The 27,721-nt window shown below is 47.9% G+C and overlaps 1 protein-coding gene across 1 annotated transcript in view; it reads left to right on the forward strand.

The window, feature by feature from the left end:
* Positions 1-27,721, forward strand: part of ACE2 (angiotensin converting enzyme 2) — a 637,108-nt gene that overhangs the window by 82,928 nt on the left and 526,459 nt on the right. Inside the window, exon 2 of the mRNA XM_078657651.1 lies at positions 6,648-6,806. Within this exon, the coding sequence (XP_078513777.1) occupies positions 6,648-6,806 (159 nt within the window). The remainder of the gene's footprint in view (positions 1-6,647; positions 6,807-27,721) is intronic.

Below are 27,721 nucleotides of genomic sequence, written 5' to 3' on the forward strand. Positions count from 1 at the left end.
GCATCCCCAGTACACTTAGAGCGGTAATTGCAAACACAACAGTGATGGACAGAATGTGGATCAATGTCACACATTCACCCCAGTCCAAAGATCTGGGCCCAAATCCATCGTTTTTCCACTCCACACCACCCTGGGTTAGACAATGGCGATATGAAAATCAGCGCTGACCCTGTGCCCCATGGGAACAGTCCAGTCCGAACTACAAAAGCCATGTCCTTCCCAGAACGGAAACAAGCATCCGAGGACCGGCCCGGTTTTGAGGTAACACCTCTCATCAGCCCGGCTAGCTTGAATCCAGTGGTGTGGAGTGCCTGGGACTCACGTCTGAGCATCCCCAGTACACTTAGAGCGGTAATTGCAAACACAACAGTGATGGACAGAATGTGGATCAATGTCACACATTCACCCCAGTCCAAAGATATGGGCCCAAATCCATCGTTTTTCCACTCCACACCACCCTGGGTTAGACAATGGCGATATGCAAATCAGCGCTGACCCTGTGCCCCATGGGAACAGTCCAGTCCGAACTACAAAAGCCATGTCCTTCCCAGAACGGAAACAAGCATCCGAGGACCGGCCCGGTTTCGAGGTAACACCTCTCATCAGCCCGGCTAGCTTGAATCCAGTGGTGTGGAGTGCCTGGGACTCACGTCTGAGCATCCCCAGTACACTTAGAGCGGTAATTGCAAACACAACAGTGATGGACAGAATGTGGATCAATGTCACACATTCACCCCAGTCCAAAGATCTGGGCCCAAATCCATCGTTTTTCCACTCCACACCACCCTGGGTTAGACAATGGCGATATGCAAATCAGCGCTGACCCTGTGCCCCATGGGAACAGTCCAGTCCGAACTACAAAAGCCATGTCCTTCCCAGAACGGAAACAAGCATCTGAGGACCGGCCCGGTTTCGAGGTAACACCTCTCATCAGCCCGGCTAGCTTGAATCCAGTGGTGTGGAGTGCCTGGGACTCACGTCTGAGCATCCCCAGTACACTTAGAGCGGTAATTGCAAACACAACAGTGATGGACAGAATGTGGATCAATGTCACACATTCACCCCAGTCAAAAGATCTGGGCCCAAATCCATCGTTTTTCCACTCCACACCACCCTGGGTTAGACAATGGCGATATGTGACATTGATCCACAGATCTTTGGACTGGGGTCTACAACGGCCCCCCACAGACGCCGGGGATGCCTGGTTTCACCCTGGAAATACCCAGAAAAGGACCATCTCACAGGGAAAACCAGGACGGGTTCCCCAGCGGTCTACAGCGCCAGGACACTCGGTTAGAGTTACAGTGCGCTTAACAAGTATCCCACATTTTTTTTGGTACATAGTCGGACTAGCCGGACCGGGCATCTGGCGTTTCCCCCGGAGGCTGGATGAGTAGGGGCCGGTTCCATTACTGGGGGCTGTTTTTGTAGCTGTGCAGCAGTATTGAAAGCACCCACTGCAGAGTTTCTTGTATATCCAGTTGTTTTCATGAAACAATAAAAGTATCAAGATAGTTCTGGTGATTAATGTACCTGCTGGCGAGAGATCAGAGTTATGTCTAGTGGCAGTTTTGACTCATCTAAGGTAGCACAGAGGGTTAATATGCCGGCTACAAAGGACATGGACCAGGTAGATCATAGAACAGTCTTTTATGTACATAACTTAGTGGGTTACTGCTTTATTCGCAGAGTTCCAGAGTTTGTGCTTCTCCAGATCAATCATTCTTAAAAAACGTCTACCAATGGTGCAAGACATATACGCTACACCTTGCAGTTTCCTTTTGTCTTATGTAACATTTTCTATACACTCGTATACACATGTATGATTCATTGTCTCCATATTTGTGTGTGATGTACTGTTCTCCAACACCCTACACTGGTATGAGAGGTGCTATAAAACAAATGAAATACATGTAAAGAGAGGGGCTATTGGCAGACATGGGGCACTGGAAGGTGATAGTGAGGGAATCATTGAAGGGCCCCAACAAAAATTGGCATGTCTTGGTGCACTGTACTGTCATCATTTACTATGCTTTAAAACCTAATACAATTTTATTTTTTTAATAAATATGTGTTGTAGAATGTGCCATTTTTACCAAACCCTTCTTGGAGGAGACCCCCCCCCTCAAAAAAAAACCCCACTTGTACTTGTCAGGCTCGCTCGCTGCACTCACGATGCACCATACGGGGAGGGGATGGTCAGGGGGATAGGGTGCGTTGTGACAAGATTTGCCGGGACTGCTTTGGGTTCCCAGTCCAGCCCTAGTGAGATTGTAGCTCTCACTTCACACGAGTTCATGCCAAACATGGCATGCAGCAGTACCATGCTTTTTCAATTGCCCGTAGCTTCTTTTTTTTACTGATACCCACAGGAAATCGCAACAAATAGAATTATTAAACCACTTATCGTAAATGGACAATATATCTATCAGGTTCACAGTTAAGATTTAGAAAAGCTACAGTTGATCTTGCATTTATTGCAGGAATATGAAAAAAGGGTCCTTTCCAACAAGACCGCTGAAGTTTCAATTCTCCTTCATGTTAGGTGTAGACACTGCAGGGAGTACTGTGCAGAATATGGCCTATTATCGTACAGAGGTGAGCCTGCTGCTCCACATACTGGCATCAAAAAAAATGTTAGCCTCTGCAGCGCCATGCATCCTGGGAAAAGTGGGGCCCCTGGAACATCCTCATCCCTCTTCCAGGAGAGCAAATAAGCAGTGACAGCTTCACTCCACCTGTTGTCAATTCTCAGGGGCCAGCTGCAGTGGCGGCCCCACCAGTAGGGCGAAGGAGCATCGCCCCCCTGCTGCCAGTGCAGCAAAAGTGAAAAAGAAAACGGTAATAAAATGAATTACCTTTCTATTTGTCACTGCTCTAAGCCTGAGCAGTGTTTTGGTGTGGGACATTGCTGCTGACTGGCAGGACAATGACTGCTCACGGCAGTAGTTTACACTGCGCACGTGACTTTGGCCGCCTTGCAACTGCCAGCCTGACATGCACAGTGTAAACCTGTCCCGCTAACTGTCTCAAGCAGCTGGATGGAGAGTAGGCACAGGCTTCTTGTGCCTGCTGGAGCGTCGAGGCAGCCCGCGACAGCCAATCCTGGCACTGCTCTCATGCTGCTCGTCTGCAGCTGAGAGGAGAGTCAGGATTTGAAGAAGAGGGTTGCCTGAGGGTCCATGAGGTGCTGTTACACTGACGCCAGATGAAAGAAGAAAACACGGAGGAGAGCGAAACACGGGTAAGTACATTTAAAAAAAATTTCAATTATCTATTTGACCCTCACTGGTCTTGTCTCTCGGTCCCCTCTGCGCCCCGCCAGTGTTGACGGTCACTGCCCGCCACTGGCCAGCTAACTGGGAGCTACAATAAGGGGGAGCTCGCCTGTCAACTGCTTACTGAGCAGGAGCACCTCCCTAGCAGCTTCACCCCATGGTTAAACACCCTTCCCTGCCGGATTTTTTTTTTCTCTTTCTCTTCCCCAGTAAATGCAAGGTCAGTAGTAACTTTTTTACACATGTTAGGTTTATCTTGCATTTCTGAAACAGTGTTTGATAATAACATTTGTTTAAATATACGGCACTATTCGTCAGTACTGTGCAGTACACTTCTTTTGAGGATTTTTTTTCTTGGTTTGTCTGTCGTGATTCAGGGCCTGCGAGTCGCAAGAGGGTCTCATCTGTGCCTCCAAAGTGAAATCTGTGTTTCAGCTTCCCCCCCATATGCCACGCACTTTGAACACTATGCATTGCAATAGGTACCTATGTCTACGGGTAAAGTTTTTGTAAGAAAAGAAATGTATTTTTTTCGTATTTTTTTTTCATGTTCAGTTAAACAATATGCAGTTAAAGGACTCCACAGGTGACACCTCACTGTGAATTGTATACAGTGCTTTGATTTTTCCACATTTAACTGCAGCACTAAGACCTAAGGGGCAGATGTATCATCACCATCATTTGCGATTCCCAAATAGCGATTTTTTAGAAATCGCTATTTGAGAATTGCAATTTGGGATGTATGTAGAAAATCGCTATTTTTTAGCGATTTCTTAAAATTCCTTAATTGCGATTAGCAAATTGCTATTCGCAATTAAAGAATAATTTCCCATTCATTTCAATGGGCCAGGAGACCCATAGGAAGGAATGGGAAATTATTCTCAATTTGCGATTCGCAATTTGCAAATCGCAAATTGAGAATAATTTCAAGGGTGCAAGGGTCTCTTAAGGACACCCTGCTGCACCCCTGAAATTTGCATGTGTGCGCATATGGTGCACATACATGCCCTAAGGGCATGTATGAGCGCCACATGGCACCTTTACAAATGCCAAAAAGTGCATTTGTAAAAGAATTCACAAAGTACCACCAACTACAAGTTGGTGGTAATTTGCGATTTCTTAAGGTGAAATTGCAAAAAATGAATGTTTCTTACATAGCATTTAAGGAATCGCAATTTGCGATTCCTTAAATGCTTTCGCAAATTTAAGGAATCGCAAAATTTGCGATTCCTTAATTTTTGCATCATACATACCATTTTGAGAATTTCTAGTCGCAAACACTGCTTTTTTCCGAATCGCAGCGTTTGCGACTAAAAAATCCCTTGATACATCTGCCCCTAAATCTTTTATTTGGAAATGGGATGTGAAGGTATGTGTATGGTGCAATATATTCCAAATGATGAAGAACAAGTGCACTGTTGTGGATGTACACCTTTTTTCAGGCACGCACAACATATGCACAGGAAGGATGGACAGATATCAGATTTGCATGTTATCCACATAAGATAGTTTTGTGTATAATGTATTTAAACGGGAATCATTTGTATTTTATGTGCATATCCTCATTATCTGGCATAGATACAGCCCTAATGAATCTAAATTGGACTCCCCTGATTCGTTTTTTATCAGAAGTCTGTGATCACTCCTCTAAGAATACCCACTGGGCTAGGCTAAGGGCTAAATTGCGTTTATGTTCGGTACACATGACTCTATAGACATGTGCATATTCACACGCTATACACGCATTGTAAATCAGGCAGACTCCACCCCTGCTTAAAGCTGCAATATCTGGAAAAATTAACTCCTGGTAAAATCATATCAATTCATCCTCAATCATCTTAATGTGATACGTTCAACATTTACTATGAATATAAAATTGACATCTGATAGAGTGTTGCCACAGTGAAAAATGGGTGTGAATCATAATAAAATGACAAGGCTTGAATTGTTAGAAGATGTGCAACACTGCCTCAAGTGGCAGGAAATGTAAAAAAGGGACGGGGGGGGGGGGGATGGATAGACTAACAAAAAGAGGGCTGCTGAGAATGCCACTCATCAACACTTTCCAGCTGAAATTTGGTCCGGCAGAATATCTCAAGTAGGAACCAGAGGAAAAAAATGGGGGCCGGACAGACATGAGAGACACTGGTTAAGGACACCCACTGGTTATCGGCTTAGGACCTTCAAAGAGATATTGCTCAGAATTCTATGAAAAATACCAAAGCACAGATAAAGCAATGCTCTATAAACATAAATATCACATCAATAGATTTTGCATTCTGTAATAAACTTAGTAGTTTTTCGGTGCTGATGAACACTGTTAAACCTTCTGTCTGACCGGGAACCAGGACCGAAGCCCCATCACGCCAAGGCAGGGTAGCCAAGCTCAGAGGAAATTACAAATATGTGAGAATCAAGGCTCAGCATAAGCCTAAGAAACAGAGGTTAAGGTAAGGTCAAAGGAAAGGGGGACAGGGAAAAGAAAAATGAAGTACAACAAAAGTGGAGGAACGAAATCAGTGAAACAAGTGGCAGCGGAGTAGCCAAAACAATGAGGAATGTTCCCTACCACCTCAGCTAGTCCTGAAGGAGGTTTTATACTGTTGTTTCATCCTTGCCCGACATGTCCCATCCTAGAAACAGGAAGTAGCTCCCTATAAGTCCACTTCTATCTATTGCACCACTCTCCAACTAGTGCACCAGATGGAATACCTTCCATGTTCTCCTTTCCTGATCTTTCCTGACTTTAAAGGATGCGTGGGAACCCTTTAGGCAAGGACCATTTTTACATTGCTTTACATCACGCCGCCCTGCATTTTGGAAAAACCTGACAGCTGACAAGCTTTGCTTGACAACACACTGTTCACCAATCATTGCACCAGTTATACCTAAGAAGAGAACGGCATTGTTTATGTATTGACAATCTGGAGTCCTGTGACTTTCAATACATTAATGGCTTGGTATGCAAACACTTATAATGAAAGCAGGTTTGGGTGATATAGAACTACTGAGCAAGGCTGAAACAAGCAATATTTTAGTGTCCAATTTAGCTCCATGATGGCCAGGCTCATGTTTTAATTTTCAGTATATCCTTACAATAAATTTACATACAAAGAATCATAATGGAACTCATGTACATCATTAGTATTTATCCTGAATATCTGGCATTGAACAGCCCCTTCTGGGCCTATTCTGCACTCTGCTAAGCTACATAGATATCTGATTTGGATATAGGTGCAGGACTGCAAACACTGCAAAACAGTGATCTTCTTGTTTGTTTAAGAAATGGGTGTGACAATCCTGATCCTGATATTCTGTGCCAGGGGAAATAGCTTTCTTCTAATTGCACTTTGAATTGATCTCTTACAGAATGAAGCAAGCGCAGCCTGGACTGCATTCTACAAGAAAGCCAGCGAGGAGGCGAGCAAGTTCCCACCAGACCAGATTAATGACAATACAATCAAGCTCCAAATTCTCTCCCTTGGCGAGAAAGGGACCTCTGTTTTGCCGGATGTCAAATACAATCTCGTAAGTTAATGATCCCTCCCAAATGCTTAATTGTACAGACTATATAGCATCTGCCAAAAACTTAATGTTCATATTATCTTAACATACAAATGGTTGCATGCACACCTTTTCAACTTGGTACATAACTCCTTTGCCAAAGTATTGTAGATTATTTTGTAACATATTCTTATTGGGGTTCTTTTAGTAATAGTAACAGTTAATAATATTTAGAACAATAAAAACAGAATATCGCCAATAGATTTAAATTTTTTTTTATACTATCTTATTAACAACCACAAAAGAGGGGAAGGAGAGGAAATATTTGTCAAGGTTCAGCACGCAACCTCCCCAGGTTTAACAAGTGTCAAGAAAATTTGGATGCTGTTCCGCCATGCGATTGACGATTAAGTCAAAGTTAGAGACCACATTGTTCATAAATTTAGTGGACCCCATATTTATGGACTTTATAGCCCTCACCCAACTAGGTGGCATGCTTCATCATCAGGCTAGCTACTAGCATGGTGGACGCTGCAGTACCTAGCGGGTTCCCACAATCTGGGTCTCTCTATCGGCGATCTTTTCCCTGGCTTTCTGTTGGCCAAATCTTGGGTTGCAGCTGGATTTTCGGGTGTAAAAGTAGGAGGTAGATTGGGGAATTGACTTTATGCTCTCCTTTTATGTCGAGGTTAAAAGCAAAACGGAACCAAAATAGGCGTTGTAATTGACCCTTAGTTGAGTTCAGTTGGGTCAACATATGTCATGCCCACAAGTGCGAAAAATATCTGGGTATTTCTTTATGACCATATGGAGACCCGAATTACCCAGTAGACCTTTTTTCAGACCTCTGTTGAGCTGGATCACGGATACAGCAGTAGGAAATCCTTTTGGGTATCCACCAACACAATGTGATGATGATATTGTGATTTACACTTAACAAGATCCACTCATCCAGTAATTTCCTCTACAAGCTATTTACAGATCTAACCAATATAAGAGCACCATTGCAAAGAATGGATGAAGGTAAGTGCATCTCTTAGGATCCTCAGCTTCAATGCTCACCAGAAATTAATATCAATTAAAAGCTGTGCAAATGCTAAGCTCATTCGCAAGACCATAGGAACACAAAATGGTTCTGCAGTTTCCAGCTGTTGTTTAATCATTCATCCAGTGTAAACACCTTTAATGAACTTAGGTAAACAGAGATCGAATGCCCTCAACCCCATAGCGAGCCAGCAGTTAGGTCTAACTATGGACTCCAAACTAAGATACATCTTTAAAAAACATTTTGAATTGTGACTTGCATGGACACAGGAGTAAACAGGCAAAAGCTTTGGCCTGTTGCCTTGGTTGCAATTTAAGAAAACAATTTTAAAAATAAGAGTCAGGCCGATGCAGGAGTGAGGCCTGGCCGAGTGGAGAGGACCCGGTGCGCCGCATACGTCGTGATGGTTCTCGCTTGGTGCAGGGAGTGGAGCCGACCCCCTGAGGGGAGTGTCCTGTGGCAGTGTGCGGCCTTGGCAGAGGAGCCCAGCGCGGGGGTCCGAGGCTCAGCGAAGCAGACAGCGGGACTCCTGGTGCGGACTGCGGTGATCCGGCGGCCGTATCAGGCCGCGGAGGTAGGGCAGTGGCAGTGAGGCTTGCGAGCGGAGGCGGCCAGCGACAGGGGCGGGTGGCCTGGTCCACGTGGAGCCTCCTCCCTGTGTCTGCGGTGCGGTGGTGGCCCCCCGTGGTGCTGCGATGGGGACCGGCAGGACTGTCGGGCCGCGCAGGGACTGCGGAGAGACTGCTGGGCTGCCCCTTCCCCATCACTAGTATATATCGGGGGTGATGGTCCCCTTCTTCCCCCGTGTGGGTGCCATCATGGGGGTTCGGTGGTGCAGTTGGACCGCATTGGGGCTACAGCTGGTGCGGTCAGCGGCCTCCCCCTCCCCCGTTGTGATCTGTTGGGCCCTTACGGACATCCATACGGTGGCCGGGCCATGTTGGAGACTGGTGTGCCCGGGGGAGATCGGCGGCACGATCGGGCAGTGGGGCTGGGGTGCGGCTGGGTGGCTGTAGGGCCCCCCATCTGGTACTGAGTTGGGATCGGTGGCGCGGCCGAGCTGCGTAGAGGGGCTATAGCAGACTCTTCCATCATTGCCCGTTGGGGGTGACATTCTCCCCCCCCGCTGCAGGCCATCGGGGAAGATCGGCGGCAAGGTCGAGCCGCGTTGGGGGTTGTTGACGCCTGCACAAGCTTGTTCTGCCCTGGTGGCGGCCCGCTGGGCCCATAGAGACCTTGATGTGCAGCCTGGGAGAGGAATTGGTGCCACCTGAGGATACAGAGCTGTAGGGTGTGATTGGGGGAGATCGGCGGCATTTCCGAGCCGCGGGGCTGGGCGCAGTGACTATTCTCTCGACCTGCGCAGGGCCGTCTGTCCCTGGGCCGATCCTGGTCAGGGGCTCCTATCGGTGGCCACGGGATTGGGTCGCAGGGGCGTGCGCTGGCCCGTGGGGGGTCTGCAGCGGCCGATGTGCGGAACTTTCTACGTGGAGGGAGAGTTGGTGTGGCCTGTGACACCGCCGCCCCGGAGACTGGTGGGGCCGGGCCTGTGACTCAGCACGTCCAGGACGGGGTGGGATCCTCGGGGTGACCGGAAGGCCTTGGCGCTGGGGCAGCTTCCTGGCTGGTGTATATTCGACGGCTGGGCTGGGCTGCGGGACCTGGCGCTATCTGAGTGTGGGCATCGCTGGATCGGATTTGGGGCGGCCCGGGGGGCTTGGAACGCAGCTATGACCAGAGATAAGGGAGGAGGAGGATCAACCAAGCAGGGGCCTATCGACAAGTTTTCCGGCCCGGGGGCGGTGGCTGGAGCCTCTGGGGGCCAACCGGGAGTGGTACTGGACAATGAGGCCCTCCTGGCCGCCATCACCCAATCCAGGGATATGTTGGATGCAAAAATAGGGGCGGTTGGGTGGGACGTGATGCTGCTGCGACAGAACCTGCGGAACGCGGTGTCCCGCATTACGGAAGCTGAGACTCGCATATCAGGGGTAGAGGATGACATGATCGAGCTGAAACGGAAGGTGTCAGTGCTGGAGACCATCCAAAAGGGCCTCACGCTCAGAGCGGAAGATGCGGAAGGACGGGCCCAGCGCAATAATCTCCGATTTGTTGACTTTCCAGAGGGATGCGAAGAGGGAAACATGGAACCCTTCCTCACAACCTGGTTGGAGGGTGGGCTCCCCCCGAGGCTATGTCCAAATGTGTTGTGGTAGAGCGGGCCCACAGGGCACTCATGCAGAAGCCCTCGGTGGGGGCCCGCCCCAGGCCTGTAATTGTCAAACTTCTGAACTATCTGGACAGGGACGCCATCTTGAAACAGGCCCGAGCTAAGGAACCCCTGCTCTTTAATAACGCTCGCATCCTGGTATTTCTGGATTACACACGGCAGGTTCAGCAGCAGCGTCATTCTTTTATGGCAGCTAAGGCCCGCCTGCGAGAGCACCAGCTTCCCTATGCCCTCCTGTTTCCGGACCGCCTTTGGGTGTTCTTTCGCTCCCGCACCCACTTCTTCGATACCCCGGAGGAAGTCTTTAAGTGGACTGACGAAACTGTTTGGGTGCGATCCCACACGCCGCCTGGCAGAGAGTCAGACTCATCCTTGAGTGATGTGGCCCGGGGGGGACCTCGTGGTCAGCGACAGAGGGGCAACAGAAGGTCACGTTCGCGGCGGCGTTTGCTGTCCGGGGGTGCCTCCTCCCGGGTAGGACTGGCTGCCGGGGGTGCCTCCTCCCGGGTAGGACTGGCTGCCGGGGGTCAATTATTGGAACCGTAGCGGGCGATGCTGGAGAGGTGTTGCAGTTCTACATTTACTGACTCTCAGGATGTCCTGAACTGGGCGTATTTTATCGTCAGACTCGAACTGACGGGAGCCCTGCTAGGGAGACATGGCCTGTGAGTTGGGGATCCATTGGTTGGGGCAGTGCTCATCACCCCGTTGGGGATTGGGGTCCAGCCCTGCCGCGACAGATACTTCATTGTGTTTGAGGTATGGGGAGGGGGGTTTGTTGGGAGGGAATTGTTTTTGTTTCCAGGTCGCACTTACACTGCAGGCTCGTCACAGACTACACTCGTGCCCCCGAGGCTCAGTATTTGTGTTGGATTACGGCGTCACCCCTTATGGCTAGCATCCCTGATGGTGGGCCACGCACTGGCCTTCGTGTCCTGAGCTGGAATGTCCGCGGGGCCCTAGACAAGATCAAGCGGGGGCCATACTTCACTATGCCAAGAGAGTGAAGGCCGATGTCCTCATGCTACAGGAGACACAACTTATGGGTACAAAGGCCCTTTGCTTTCAGTGCTATGGGTTCCAACAGGTTTATTACTCTGGCTTTATGAGGGGGTCCCAATGGGTGGCCATTCTGATACATCGTAGGGTCCCCTATAAGCTTGAGCAGCAGTTGACTGATTTGCAGGGGCGCTACTTGTTTCTCCGGGGTAGGGTTGGGGAGGATCCTCTGATCTTGGATCTTGGGTAGTGTATATGCCCCTTCCCCTTTTATTATTTTATTTATTGTATTTATAAAGCGCAGCTATCACCTAGAAAAAGCATCCTGGCGCTGTCAGACTCGTGACGACGGAGGCAGCCAATGGCAAACTAGCGTTTCGGGAAGAGCAATGTTTTCAATCTCCTCCTAAACAGGAGGAGATCGGAGGTATGTCTTAGCTCAGTCGGGAGGGCGTTCCACAATATTGCCGCGGCTACGCCAAATGATCTACCTCCTGCTTTGGTTTTCTTAAACCTAGGAATTGTCACCAACCTAGCAGAAGAGGATCGTAGGCTGCGAGCTGGAGCATGCCACCCAAATTTCCTTTGTAGGCCAACTGGACCCAAATCATGCAGGTCCTTAAAGGCCAGACAAGAGACTTAAATTGTACCCTCTGTCTCACTGGAAGCCAGTGTAGCTGGGCCAGGGCCTTAGAGGATGAAGCTCTTGTCGGCCACCCCAGCGCTAGTTTAGCCGCCACGGACTGGATTCACTGGAGTCTGTCCATAAGATAGCTCGGAGAATCCAACAGCAAGGAGTTACAATAATCTAACCTGCTGAGCACAGTGCAACGTACCACCTCTACCCGGGCAGGGGGCGGTAGTAGTGGAAGGATTTTTTTCAGAAGTCTAATAATGGCTAGGCAGCCAGCTGCCAGCTTCGATACCTGCGCCTCCAAGGAAAGGTCATTTTTAAACATGACACCTAGGTTTCGCACTACCTTCACTGGCTGTACCGCTGACGAGAAATCCTCAGGCCTGAATTTGCAGGGTAGGGGTGTTTGCACCCGAGGCCTAGGGCAGTATACCACCTCTGTTTTCTCAGCATTGAATTGCAGGGAGTTAGCATTCAACTATCCCGCCGTGTCTCGCAGACAGTTATGAAATTCTTCCAAGGAGGTTGAATCATCTCCCTCCAAGGAGAAAATCAGCTGCGTATCATCAGCGTAGTTGACAATTTCGATGTTATATATTTTTGATGATTCAACTAAGGGCTTCATATAGATTTTAAATAGTACCGGGCTAACTGCTGAGCCTTGGGAACACCATGCGAAATGGTATAGAAGGTAGATTGGTATGGCGGGAGGGCCACCGCCTGTTCTCTATCCTGGAGGAAAGACTCAAACCACCCCAGGGCCCTGCCAGCAACCCCCACCTCTCTCAGCCTATCCAGCAAGATGGCATGGTTTACCGTGTCGAAGGCGGCAGACAAGTCAAGCAGGATCAAGACACCTGCCTGACCCCTGTCTGCTCGCCAACGAAGCTCATCCAACATGGTCACCAGGGCTGTCTCGGTTCCATGGGCTGGCCGAAAGCCGAACTGCACTTCCTCCAAGAGCTTGTACTGCTCTAGGTGTCTAGAAAGAGTGCCTGCCACCACCCGCTCTACAATTTTAGCTGGAAAAGGTAGAAGCGAGATAGGTCTGAAGTTCTTCAAGCACTTAGGGTCAAGGGTGGGCTTTTTCAATAAAGGGGTCACCACGCCCGCTTCCATTGCGAAGGAACCACTCCAGAGGTAAGCGACTGGTTACAAACAAGCCGAAGCGTGGGAAAGAGCTCAGCCTCAAACTCCTTCCAGATTTTCAGTGGAAGCGGATCAAGTGGAGACCCAGATGTGATACCAGAGGCCACTCCCCTAAACTCATCTGCAGACAGCTGCGAGAATTCCAGAAGGGACCAATCTCCTCCCTGCTCATAGGCGAATCCGAAGTTATAGTGTTGGGATGAAGTAGTGACTGAACCCTGCTTCAGTGGTCTATCACACTCGACCAATACTGGGGAGTCTAGGATGTTAACTCTGGATTGTTGCTGATCCACCACCAAGTCTTCAATTATCATATTAATTTTATCCTGGAAGAACCCAGCTAGATTCTCACACAGTTCCTGGGAAGGGGGGATCTCGTTCTTAACACAGTCCGGGCTAATAAGGCTGTTCAGAATGTTAAAAATACTGCGGGAGCTATTCGGGGCATTGATAATCATTTTAGAGAAATACGATGCTTTAACTCTATGGATCTCTTTCTTGTATTCTGACCGCTTTATTTTCCAAACCAGCCTATCCCTGTCCATATATGCCTGTCTCCACTTCCTCTCTGCTTGCCTACAATCCAGCCTCGGGTTTTTTAGGCTGTCTGTAAACCAAGGAGATGAGGGTCTCCCCCTACTCCTGTGAAGCTTTGAAGGAGCAGTGGAGTCCAAGACCGAGACAATCTTTGAGCAGAGGGCGGCGTAATTTGTCTCTAACTGCGCGTCCGGGGAGAAGCACTCTTCAACCCTGAACAAAGGAGACTCGCCCTTTTTCAGGACAAGGGGCTTCCAATCTCTGCTAGCATATTTCCTCACAAGGCTAGATGTCCTGGTAACCGATGTGGCTGACTTCAGAAAAAATGTAATCAGAGAATGGTCAGTCCAGGCCATGGGTAAGACATCCCCCACCGTAAGAAGGTTGGTCTCAGAAAAAATCAAGTCCAACCGATGGCCCCCTATATGAGTGGCCTGGGAGACTCGCTGGTAGAGGCCAAGGCCCTCACATGTACGAGTCACGTTAAAGAGGCCTAGGCTCATGGTGCCATTCGACCAAAGATTAAAATCTCCCAGGATTACCAATTGGCTATGAGTAGCAGCCATATTGGTAAACAGTTCCAGCAGAGACAGCTGCTGCGCTTTAGTGAAGACCCCGGGGGATCTATAACAGATAATGCCCCTTAGGAGATGCCTTTGCGCATTCTTGATCGTGAATACAAATAGTTCACAGCCATCACATGCATCAAGCTCAAGGACACGCAAATCCAGTGTGTCTCTAAAAATTACACCCACCCCACCCCCCCTTCCACGAGCCCGCGGCCTATGCCGGAGTTTAAATCCTGACGGGCAGGCATCCCCAGCGTCAACTTCACACTCGGGCACCATCCTAGTTTCTGTCATACACAGAAAATCCAGTTTGTGGGCTTCAAGCACCAGTTTATTTCAACCTTATGTTTACGTAGAGATCTCACATTTAAAAGCCCACCAACTATGGTGTCGTTCCTCAGCAGATCTGACATTGGGAAGGCCATGGTAGACAGCAGCAAAGACCCCCTGTCGATACCCTGCTCACCGATGCTAGTCAGTTCTTCACTGGTATACCATCTGCAATCATGCTCGGCAGCTGGCCCCCACCCCATCCCCAAAGGGGCAGCATAACTGGCGCTGAGCGCGTCCTTGGCGCGGACGGGCGCAGACGGGCTTGCCTTTGCAGTGTAGTCTGATTGAGAGGTTTCAATCACTGTGGGCCGAGATGCCAGACGTATTGTCCGTGGTGGGCGGGGACTGGAATGATGTCATGGACACAACGGTGGATAGGTGCGGGGTTGGGGAGGTCATAGGAGCATTCTCCCTACTAGGCTGTACACTCTGGTGCGGGCCTGGACTGGCTCGACACCTGGCGGCGCGCCCATGGGGCGGCTCAGGGGTTTACATACCTCTCGGCGGTCCACAAATCCTTTTCCAGGCTCGATTATATATTTGTGCCCCGGGTGATGGCTAACAGAGAGGAGGCTGCAGGTATTTTGTCCCGGAGACTCTTGGACCACTCCCCGGTGTATGTGGACCTATGCCTGGGCGGTGGTAGACAACCATTTCGGTGGCGTCTGGCGGTATGGCACCTTCAGAGCGCGAAATACACAGCGCATATGGGGGTTACTATTGCCCAGTACCTGTCTGCAAATGTGGGTTCTGTCTCTCGCGCGGCCACCTTGTAGGAGGCACTGAAGCCCACTCTGCGAGGAGTGGATATCTCATGGTGTGTGGCGGGCCGTAGGGAGGAATTGACTCGCGCTGAGGCGAAAGTGGAGATACTCGAGTGTCAGAATCGTGAGGCAGGGAGCGATTTGGGGGTGCTGCAATGGTTGTTGGCCCAACAGGAGTGTGCAGCACTTCTAATGGACGAGGCGCGTCAAGTTTGGTTGGCGACGCGCAGCAGAGTGTATCAATGGGGGGACAAGTCTAGTAAAATGCTGCACCGTCTATGTCAAGGCATGTTCCACTCGCAGACCCTGCCAGGAATCTTGGACCAGACAGTGACCCCGATTACGTACCCCCCTGCTATTGCGTAGAGCTTCTCTACCTATTATGAGGATCTGTATGCCCCCCAAGAGTGTTTGCCGGCTGCAATGATAGATAAATTCATCACTGATTTGCCACCTAAGGCCCTGCCGGACGAGGTGAGGGACCAGCTGGAGGCCCCCTTGACGGACGAGGAGCTGGGGTCGGCCCTGGGAGATCTTAACCCTGGGACAACACAATCCATTGCATCAATCAAAAGAGAGAATGTCAGGAAACGCATTTGCCTATACCAATGCGGCAGCGATTTTAGAAGGTTCAAATTAATTAATTCTCCTTCTTATTGTTCATAATATTTGACAATATAGATATTACAATTTCATATAACAGTCATGTCCTTCGAGTCAATTATGTACAATCGCTAACGATACTATGCTGATCGACAATTACCGTTGCATATCTCATTTCTGCATTTCTCCAATTCTGCCCTGAATGGGCTTTCAACATAGCCAATGTTTCTTTGGCTTGTAATTCATTTACACCTCACCAATATGATTACAAAATGTCTCCATTCTTATTCTGACCTGAATGGGCCTTCACTCTGAGTCATTTTGCAATCTATTCATCATTCCTCTGGGGTTGTACTCCTTTATTACTCTATTATTCTCACATCATGTATGCCTGCCTATTTCTCTAAAACTCTTTCCCGATAAAGAACCCAAAAGCAAACTTGAACTTTATCTTCTCTGGGGAAGATCACTTCGTAATTCCTTTCCTTCAGATTCTCCATATCTCTATTTAGTCAATATGAACCCAAAGCTCCTCTTCATTATTTAGACCACGTGGGGTCTTGGTCTGCAACTCAACAATATAGCGAGATTCCAACTTCCTGAGTTTCTAGTTCTATCTCCTCCCCTTTCTCCCTTTGGGACCGGATCCAAGCAAAAAAACGTTAACAGATTTGCATTTGAGTTATGTTTTTCTTCAAAATGGCGTGCTACCGGGTAGGTTAAGTCATGATTCCTTATGGCACGCATTTGTTCAAGAGTTCTTTTCTTTATTTTTTTTTTTTTTAGTCCTCATACACCATATTGGGCATTCATGAAGGGATTCCTCCACTCGTCTCATCTGGCTAGCTCGTTCCAACCCTAGTACTGAGCCAGTAATGATAATGAGATGGGGTTCCCTCAAGTCAAAACTGTTTCCTTAGTCCACTCCTGTTCAGCACAGCTCCAGAGCCGTGCGTTACTTGGGAGAAAAATAACCAACAGTACCCAGGTAAAATCATGGGACCACTTTTACTTATTACACCAGGCCACAAGGGCCAACCATAGCTTATCCAGGCTCGTATTATCGCAGGCTATATCTGATTCACTGGTAAAAATTATATGTGACAGGCATTTTGCTAATGTTGGGGTTTTGCAGATTTCCATGCTCTACAGATCTCTCTCCTAGCCAAAATTACAACATAAAAAATAAATGTAGATGCTAGATCTTTCAAGCAGTAATCCATCGTCAAGCCGAAGAAGATTGTCCTAGGGTTAACCTCCACATATTGTTCAATAACATCTTCAAGAAACCTTGTCACCTCAAGCCAATAGCTGATGAGCTTAGGGCAGTCTACGTCGGCCGCCAAATACTTGCATCTAGGGCAATGATATGCTGACCCTAACGCCTTAGCTAATTTCCCTGGGGTCCAATAAGCCCTATAAGCCGTATAGAGATGGTTTCTCTTAAGGGCAGCTGGTTTTACTACTGCCCGCAACATGGTGAAAGAATCTCCCCAGATGTTATCTAAGTTATGCATATCGGGGCCAAGAACTTTGCCTCAGAGCTGCTGGGTTTCAGATGCCACCAGACTTTCATCCTCCAGCAGGGCCCAATACCAGAAAGAGATTTCCCGCTTCCAGCCTCCCTTTCTAGAGACCAAGTTGGACCTGACACTCATTTCTTCATGATCCCAAGACTGGGTTGCCCACCACCCAGACAGTTGATAATATTTAAATCTAGTGAGCATGCCACCTGTTATGTTGGAGAGAGATTCCCAGCTCAGCAACTGTGAATCCTTCTGGAGATCACCCCACAATTGAACCCCTGCAATTTTCAGAGGCAGGAAGAGATGATCCCTGAGACAAACAGGGGTGCCGGGAGAGTCCCAGATAGGAGCCTGGCATGTGTAATATGGGATTTTAAGACTCTTCCTGACATAAATCCCGATTTTTAGTGCAGCCCCCAGGACCTTCAGCCTGACTTTTTTGTAAAATTTAGGGTCCCCGAATTTGAAGAGAAAAAACTCCTGTCCTTGAGGAATATCGTGGAGTACAGCCTGAAACAGTAGGCCCAATGAGGACGGAACATGCTTATTGGCCAGTATTCTGACATTTTTAAAATGAAACGCGTTGCAGTAATTGAGTAAATCTGGTAAGGCTAAACCCCCCCTATTTAGGTTTCTCCTAAGCTTTTTCCAAGCAATTCTGGGCGATTTGGTATTATGTTTTTCTTCAAAATGGCGTGCTACCAGGTAGGTTAAGTCATGATTCCTTATAGCACGCATTTGTTCAAGAGTCCTTTTCTTTATTTTTTATTTTTTTTAGTCCTCATACACCATATTAGGCATTCTTGAAGGGATTCCTCCACTCGTCTCATCTGGCTAGCTCGTTCCAACCCTAGTACTGAGCCAGTAATGATAATGAGATGGGGTTCCCTCAAGTCAAAACTGTTTCCTTAGTCCAGTCCTGTTCAGCACAGCTCCAGAGCCGTGCATTACTTGGGAGAAAAAGAACCAACAGTACCCAGGTAAAATCATGGGACCACTTTTACTTACTACACCAGGCCACAAGGGCCAACCATATCTTATCCAGGCTCGTATTATCGCAGGCTATATCTGATTCACTGGTAAAAATTATATGTGACAGGCATTTTGCTAATGTTGGGGTTTTGCAGATTTCCAAGCTCTACAGATCTCTCTCCTAGCCAAAATTACAACATAAAAAATAAATGTAGATGCTAGATCTTTCAAGCAGTAATCCATCGTCAAGCCGAAGAAGATTGTCCTAGGGTTAACCTCCACATATTGTTCAAGAACATCTTCAAGAAACCTTGTCACCTCAAGCCAATAGCTGATGATCTTAGGGGAGTCTACGTCGGCCGCCAAATACTTGCATCTAGGGCAATGATATGCTGACCCTAACGCCTTAGCTAATTTCCCTGGGGTCCAATAAACCCTATAAGCCGTATAGAGATGGTTTCTCTTAAGGGCAGCTGGTTTTACTACTGCCCGCAACATGGTGAAAGAATCTCCCCAGATGTCATCTAAGTTATGCATATCGGGGCCAAGAACTTTTCCCCAGAGCTGCTGGGTTTCAGATGCCACCAGACTTTCATCCTCCAGCAGGGCCCAATACCAGAAAGAGATTTCCCGCTTCCAGCCTCCCTTTCTAGAGACCAAGTTGGACCTGACACTCATTTCTTCATAATCCCAAGACTGGGTTGCCCACCACCCAGACAGTTGATAATATTTAAATCTAGTGAGCATGCCACCTGTTATGTTGGAGAGAGATTCCCAGCTCAGCAACTGTGAATCCTTCTGGAGATCACCTCACAATTGAACCCCTGCAATTTTCAGAGGCAGGAAGAGATGATCCCTGAGACAAACAGGGGTGCCGGGAGAGTCCCAGATAGGAGCCTGGCATGTGTAATACGGGATTTTAAGACTCTTCTTGACATAAATCCAGTTTTTTAGTGCAGCCCCCAGGACCTTCAGCCTGACTTTTTTGTAAAATTTAGGGTCCCCGAATTTGAAGAGAAAAAACTCCTGTCCTTGAGGAATATCGTGGAGTAAAGCCTGAAACAGTAGGCCCAATGAGGACAGAACATGCTTATTGGCCAGTATTCTGACATTTTAAAAATGAAACGCATGGCAGTAATTGAGTAAATCTGGTAAGGCTAAACCCCCCCTATTTAGGTTTCTCCTAAGCTTTTCCAAGCAATTCTGGGCGATTTGGTATTATGTTTTTCTTCAAAATGGCGTGCTACCAGGTAGGTTAAGTCATGATTCCTTATAGCACGCATTTGTTCAAGAGTCCTTTTCTTTCTTTTTTTTTTTTTAGTCCTCATACACCATATTGGGCATTCTTGAAGGGATTCCTCCACTCGTCTCATCTGGCTAGCTCGTTCCAACCCTAGTACTGAGCCAGTAATGATAATGAGATGGGGTTCCCTCAAGTCAAAACTGTTTCCTTAGTCCACTCCTGTTCAGCACAGCTCCAGAGCCGTGCGTTACTTGGGAGAAAAAGAACCAACAGTACCCAGGTAAAATCATGGGACCACTTTTACTTACTACACCAGGCCACAAGGGCCAACCATATCTTATCCAGGCTCGTATTATCGCAGGCTATATCTGATTTACTGGTAAAAGACCCTTACCTGCACTTTAAAATTGTTGGAAACCCACCGCAGTTTTTGCGGGTCCGGTTCCGGGGAGGTTTTCTGGTGGGGAGTGACATCTTGGGTTGGGCTGGGAGCTGGGAGTAGCGGTCACCATCTTGGAGCGTCCCTGTGTCCGGCCACGCTGAGAGCTGGCTATTTAGGGCGAGCTTTCCAAGGGAGCAGTCTTGCAAAGGTGTCCTGCGGGTGAGAGACGCTGCGGCGCCTTGCTGTTGGTTTCATGCACTGAGAGTGCTGCTCTGCATATTTTTAAATCAGTCCGTTTTTTCGGATTTAATTTTAATTTCTTTTTCCTTCACTTTGCTTTTAGTAACGCTGCCAGGGCCCTTACCTGCACTTTAAAATTGTTGGAAACCCACCGCAGTTTTTGCGGGTCCGGTTCCGGGGAGGTTTTCTGGTGGGGAGTGACATCTTGGGTTGGGCTGGGAGCTGGGAGTAGCGGTCGCCATCTTGGAGCGTCCCTGTGTCCGGCCACGCTGAGAGCTGGCTATTTAAAGCTCGCCTCTTAGCGCGCAGCGGTGACGCGCAGCGGGTGCGCCTTCCCTGCGCCTGAGTCGCGCCAGAGTCCTGCCCGTCTGCGCTCGTCAGCGTCTCGGAGGCGGTCGAGGTAGGTCCTGCCGATTGTAGTTCTATTGCCGGATACATGTTACAGCTTGCATGCTAACTTACTTACCTTCGGAGCTCCTGGCTCTGCGCAGACAGTCCACCTACTGTCACCATGTTCTACCGTGCGGTCGCTCTTTTAGGAAGGGTTGTGCGGCATGTGGCTGGCGGGCCTCAATTTTGAAGGTCTCTGCCACGGTGGCCCCTCCAATGCGTCGTCAATGCTCTCTCCTTAATACCAGGTCACTCAGCCAACATGCGATTGATATCTGGAACCTGTTGTATGGCTCTGAAACAACTTGCCTATTTCTCACTGAGACCTGGCTAGGAGAGTGCTCAGGCCCGGACCTGGCGACTGCTATTCCTTCAAACTACAATATCTTTAGGAAGGATAGAGTGGGAGGTAGAGGCGGGGGTGTGGCTCTGATTGTGGACAAGAATGTCCCCTGTTCGATCTTTCCCGTTGAGAATCTCTCCGGATGTGAAGCGTTAGGTTTTATCCTTAGGCTCTCTCCCAGTCAAATGTGCACTGGGATTCTTGTTTATAGAGCTCCTGGGCCGTTGGGTTCTTTTTTGGATGACCTTCAGGCGGCCTTGTCGGTGCTGTGTCTTAGATCCGAGCACTGTATCCTGCTGGGAGATCTGAACATCCACATGGATAATGGGGCTGATCCTGACTCTACCAAATTGCAGGAGATTGTTGCTCCTCTGGGGCTGATTCCGTATATTTCTAGCCCCAAGCATATTAAAGGCCATACCATTGACCAGATCTTCTCGACAAAGATCTTGGAGGTTTCTGTGCCACATCCTGTGCTTTGGACTGACCACTTCCTAATTGATTTCTGTATTCTTTTTTCCGCTCTGGCTGGTTTCAGAGTGCAGAAAGAGGGGAAGCGGTCGGGGCGGTCTTTCCATCTTGTCACCATGGAAATGCTGTCCGAGGTCTTGTGCTGTCATCCTTGTCGGCTATTGGGCAATCTGGAGGACAAGTTAGATTCTGTCCAGAAGTGGCTGGTAGCTAGATTTGATGAGCTGGCCCCGAGGAAACCAGATAAATCAGTGGCCAGATTTCTCTCGGCCCCGTGGTTTACTCCTTCTATGGGGAAAATGCGCCAGGATTGCAAGATAGCAGAAAGAAGGTGGCGGCGTAAGTACGACCCGGATGACAAATCCAAATATCGGGAGGTAATTAAGAGCTACCGTAAGCTCATTCTTGAGGGTAAAAAAGTCTTCCTGGAGCGCAGAATTGACGAGGCGGAAAATAGGAGTAAAGAGCTCTTTAGGATTGTAAAGGAGTTTACTTCCCCTCTTGTAAGCACTCCCCTACATTCTCATTCTGAGGCCTGGATCAGCCAGCTGGGGGACTTTTTTACTAACAAGATTAAGTCCATTCAAGACTCCTTCCCTGATGCCGAATGCAGTTCTTCTGCTAGCCATCCGGCCAGTCTCTGCTTCTTACCTGAGGATAGGAGTATTGTCCTTGCGGACTTTCCTTCCCTATCAGTAACTTCTTCCCTCAACCTTCTTTCCCGGCTCCAATCTGGCTCGCCGCTGGATCCGTGCCCAGCGAAATGTCTAGGCAAGATTGCGCCTGCACTGAACAGTCTGCTTAATCCGCTGCTTAATCTTTCCTTGACTACGGGCGAAGTCCCGCCGGCCTGGAAGCATGCGCTGATCTTGCCGCTACTCAAAAAGCCCACTCTGGATCCTTTTGTCCATGCTAACTACAGGCCAATCTCCCTTCTCCCTGCTCTGGCTAAGGTGATCGAGAAACATGTACAGCTCTCTATTTCCAACTTCATAGAGAGCAATAACATCTTACATGACTCCCAATCGGGTTTCCGTGCTAATTATAGCACGGAGACAGCTTTGCTCGAGATCACCGATGCCATCAGGGAGAAGCTCCATCTGGGGGGGAAGGCAATTCTGGTTATGGTGGACCTGTCGGCGGCGTTTGACACCGTCCCGCACGCCGGTCTCCTTTCTAGACTCTGGGAGATCGGTTTTCGCGGGACGGTGTGGAACTGGTTTAAATCCTTTCTGACCGGCCGTCGACAAGTGGTCTGGGCACCTCCGTTTTCTGCGGAAATGCCGCCGCTCGAGGTTGGGGTCCCTCAGGGGTCTATCCTGAGCCCCACCCTTTTTAATATCTATATGGCCCCTCTGGCGGCGGTTGCGGAGTCCTTCGGTGCCCGGATCATATCCTATGCTGATGACACCCAGCTCCTTTTTTCATTTAAAAAGGGAGAGGCTTTTGATGGCGGCCTGATCCGAGAGTGCTTGGGAGCGGTTTTCGACTGGTTCAGTCGGCATAGTCTTAAATGCAACTCCGACAAGTCGGAGCTGCTTTTTTTTGGATGTCAGCCGGATTCCAACTGGAGGACCTGGTGGCCCCAGGACATGTCTCCGCCTGAAGTGACCTCTGTGAAGGCAAAAAATCTTGGGGTGCAATGTGACGACAGCCTTTCGTTTGGACCCCAGATCATTGGTCTATCGGGGAAATGTTTCGGCATTTTGAAAATGCTCCGGAAATTTCTTTCCTTGCTGTCTCTTCAGCATAAAAAAATCATTGTGCAGTCTCTGATTGGCTCGCGTTTAGACTATGCGAATGCCCTGTATATCGGGCTGCCTAAATATCTGCTGGCCCGGTTGCAGATTGTGCAGAATTCGGCTGCAAGAGCCATTTTTGGTCTCCCTCGCAGGGCCAAAGCCTCTGAACTTTTAAGGAGACTGCACTGGCTGCCCATTGCCAAAAGAATCACCTTTAAGGTGCTGACCCTGGCATTTAAGGCCCTCCACTCTATTGGCCCAAAGTATTTGGAGAAGCGCCTGGCTTTTTATGTCCCGAGGAGGTCGCTTCGGTCGGCCTTGCTGGCCAAAGCCGTCGTCCCCTCAATTAAACTTGCCCGAATCGGAGGGCGTTCCTTCCGATATCTGGTCCCGCGCTGCTGGAATGAGCTTCCTGTTTCTTTAAGAAAGTTAAACAGTCTCCTTGCTTTTAGAAAGGAGCTGAAAACTTGGCTCTTCTCAGTATGATTTGTTGGTGGAACCGCCGTGAGCTGCTGTGTTGTGTTTCTTTTTTCGCATGTCTCTTTGCCAAAGCGCCGGGACACCCCTTGGGGTAGCCGTGCGCTATAAAAGAGCCCTAAACATAACATAACATAACATTATCGCAGGCTATATCTGATTTACTGGTAAAAATTATATGTGACAGGCATTTTGCTAATGTTGGGGTTTTGCAGATTTCCATGCTCTACAGATCTCTCCTGGCCAAAATTACAACCTAAAAAATAAATGTAGATGCTAGATCTTTCAAGCAGTAATCCATCATCAAGCCGAAGAAGATTGTCCTAGGGTTAACCTCCACATATTGTTCAAGAACATCTTCAAGAAACCTTGTCACCTCAAGCCAATAGCTGATGATCTTAGGGCAGTCTACGTCGGCCGCCAAATACTTGCATCTAGGGCAATGATATGCTGACCCTAACGCCTTAGCTAATTTCCCTGGGGTCCAATAAACCCTATAAGCCGTATAGAGATGGTTTCTCTTAAGGGCAGCTGGTTTTACTACTGCCCGCAACATGGTGAAAGAATCTCCCCAGATGTCATCTAAGTTATGCATATCGGGGCCAAGAACATTGCCCCAGAGCTGCTGGGTTTCAGATGCCACCAGACTTTCATCCTCCAGCAGGGCCCAATACCAGAAAGAGATTTCCCGCTTCCAGCCTCCCTTTCTAGAGACCAAGTTGGACCTGACACTCATTTCTTCATGATCCCAAGACTGGGTTGCCCACCACCCAGACAGTTGATAATATTTAAATCTAGTGAGCATGCCACCTGTTATGTTGGAGAGAGATTCCCAGCTCAGCAACTGTGAATCCTTCTGGAGATCACCCCACAATTGAACCCCTACAATTTTCAGAGGCAGGAAGAGATGATCCCTGAGACAAACAGGGGTGCCGGGAGAGTCCCGGATAGGAGCCTGGCATGTGTAATACGGGATTTTAAGACTCTTCCTGAAATAAATCCAGTTTTTTAGTGCAGCCCCCAGGACCTTCAGCCTGACTTTTTTGTAAAATTTAGGGTCCCCGAATTTGAAGAGAAAAAAACTCCTGTCCTTGAGGAATATCGTGGAGTAAAGCCTGAAACAGTAGGCCCAATGAGGACGGAACATGCTTATTGGTCAGTATTCTGACATTTTTAAAATGAAACGCATGGCAGTAATTGAGTAAATCTGGTAAGGCTAAACCCCCCCTATTGAGGTCGATTTGGTATTCCAGATAAAGGAGCCGATTATTCCCAGCAATTTTGAAATATCCAAGGCACTAAAAGATAATGGGATAGAGTTGAATAAAAAAGTTATCTTAGGCAAGACAATCATTTTTATGAGATTTACTCTACCAAATATGTTCAGCGGGAGGCTTGACCACCGAAGGAGCAGACTACAAACATCTTTGGAGACCTTGCTCCAGTTGATCTTGGGGATGTCCTCTATTTTCTGATCTAATTGAATGCCTAGATACCTCATACGAGATTTAGTCCCTTGTGTTCCATTAGCCTGATTCCATTCCATGATCTCGGTCTTATCCTTATTTATTCTGTAGCCCTAAATTTCCCCGAATACTTCGGCCTGCTCTACTAATCTAGGAATAGCCTCTGCTGGGTTGGTTGTATGCATAAGCAGATCGTCTGCCTAAAGGGCAAATTTTAGCACCAGGTCCGAGATTTTGAAAGGTATAATTAGAGGGTCGGTCCTAAACCGGCACACAAAAGGTTCTATATATAAATTAAACAAAAGGGGTGACAGGGGACACCCCTGCCTGGTGCCCCGGGAAATAGTAACCCAGTCTGAAAGAGCACCGTTAACTAAAATGTTCGCTTGAGGAGCAGAATTAAAGAGATCTAAGAGCTGAAACAAAGTTACTAGGGAATCCAAAACTGTTTAGAGATTCCCAAAGATATGCCCAGCTCACCTGGTCAAAAGCCTTGGCGGCATCGATGGCAACTAAAGTTAGCGGGAGTTGTTTATCTACCGCCACATCGATGGCGCCAATCGCTTGAAAAGTAAACTCATTCAACTGTCTACCGGGAATAAAACCCATTTGGTCTTGATGTATTACAGTTTTAATGATTTTCGCCGTCCTAGTAGCCAATACCCGAGCAAAGATTTTATAATCTATATTTAAAAGAGAAATGGGTCTGTAGGACGCAGTTTTTAGTGGATCTTTGTTGGCTTTGAGAATCAGGGTTACAGTGGCTTCAGACCAAGAACTTGGAATGGGCTCATCAAGCATATATATTGTATTAAAAAGATTTTTTAGGACAGGCACGATTATATCAGATAAAGCAAGATATACCTCTCTGGGGAGGCCATCCAGGCCGAGCGCTTTACCTCGGGCCATTTCCTTCAACTGGGCCTCTACCTCACCCTCAGTAATGCTGGAATTTAGAAAAGCCTGATCCGCTTGCGACAACTGGGGAAGGTCTATCTTATTTAGCCAATCCTTTGCTTCCTGAGCGCTAAAATTAAGATCTTCCTTATGTAAGTCCTGCATAAATAGTCTAGCCTCCGCCCGGATCTCATCATCATCATGTAAGATGTTTCCTGTGCTTTTTTGAGATAGACTATTTATCTGATTCCTTGCTCTATCCGTCCTGGCCTTCCAAGCCAGGAGAGAGCCACATCTTTCCCCATATGAAAAATTTTGGAGTTTGCTGACGTCCCACCTATCCTTTAAGATCTTATCCAAGTTTGCCTGAAATTCTGCCCGGAGGCCCTCAAGCTCAGTTTGTAGACATAGGACTTGGTTCTGGGCACTTACCGAGGCCCACTGCAGCTCCTGTTCTTTCTTTTTAATCTTGCAGAGCCGATCCTCCTCCATCTTTCTCTTAGATTTATTTTGTCTGATCATTAGTGAGCTTAACACGCCTCTTAAAAAGGCCTTAAAGGCCTCCCATACTATCTGATCATTTGTAGTACCAGGATTATACCTAAAGTATTGTTCTGCTTGTGCTGCTACTTCTACCTTTACCGCATCCTTTAGTAATAGGGATCTGTCTAGGGTCCACCTCATCTGGCGTTTTTTTTGCTTTAGATTGACTACCAATACCACGGCTGAGTGGTCTGAGAGAATAGCGGGGACATGAGAGATTGAATCTACATCCGAAAGAATGGTCTGGTCTAGCAAGAAAAAATCTATTCTAGAGTGATGTCTATATTTTTTGCTATAAAAGGAAAAGTCTCTTTTAGAACCGTTTTTCACTCTCCATATGTCCGAGAGGCTAAATTCCTTCATAAGAGATTTCAACTCGGAATATGATCTGCGGGGAACATTGTATTTGGCTTTAGAAGTACGATCCAAAAATTCATCAAATACAAGATTGAAATCTCCCCCCAAGATAACAGGAGCAGATGTGGCCAATAGACTCGCCTTTAACTTTATCAGGGCCCCTGGATTATCTTGATTCGGCCCATAATAGACTGCACATACCAGGGGTGCGCCGTATATCGAGAGAGTAGCCACCAGACATCTTCCGGATTGGTCTGTTTCAAACTTTTCGACCTTTATCCCTGTGTTACCTCTAATGATAATTGCCACACCCCGGGAGCTGCCCCTTTGTTCCGAGTAAAGGCCTTCCTGGACCCATCTAAGCTTACTGAACCCCAGCCTACACTCATGAGCTTCTAGATGGGTTTCTTCTAGGAAACAAATATGGGCCTTACAGTTGTAAAGAAATTCACTCACTCTAGACAATTTCCTTCTGTCTCTCAGGCCATTCACGTTCCAACTTATTACTTTAATTCTAGTAATACTAGCCATTTATTAAGATTTTCCCAAAAACATACTCCATACCCAGGCTGGTGTAGTGCTTTCTTTTGCTTTGGTTGTATCAGGACTAATTTTTTTTATTTTGCTCCCCTCCCTTCCCCCCCGCCCAACGCCCTCCACCCCCGAGGAACCCCCACATACTTCCCTTCGGCGATCATTGTCGCCTATTCAGGACTACCCTTGTGCCAGCAGCAGATCAAACCCCTAATAAGTAAAAACATAAAGCCCAAAATCTAAAAAAAACAAAAGTGACCCCTTTCGGGGGTTGAGATTATGCTTAAGGCTCATCAGAAATTGTGTTATTACTTTTTTTTCCCTTTCTTTTTTTTTCCTTTCCCCTGTTATTTTCCCTCTACTATACTGAGAAAGGGGGGAATATATATTATGGCATTCGCCTCCAGAATACAGGCTTAGGGGGGACCAGGTGGAGAGTTCTCTTTCATTAAGATCAGAAAGGTATCCACTTCCTGGGGAGAGCTAAAATTGT

Source organism: Lissotriton helveticus, chromosome 8 (genome assembly GCF_964261635.1).
Source record: "Lissotriton helveticus chromosome 8, aLisHel1.1, whole genome shotgun sequence".
Taxonomy (NCBI): domain Eukaryota; kingdom Metazoa; phylum Chordata; class Amphibia; order Caudata; family Salamandridae; genus Lissotriton; species Lissotriton helveticus.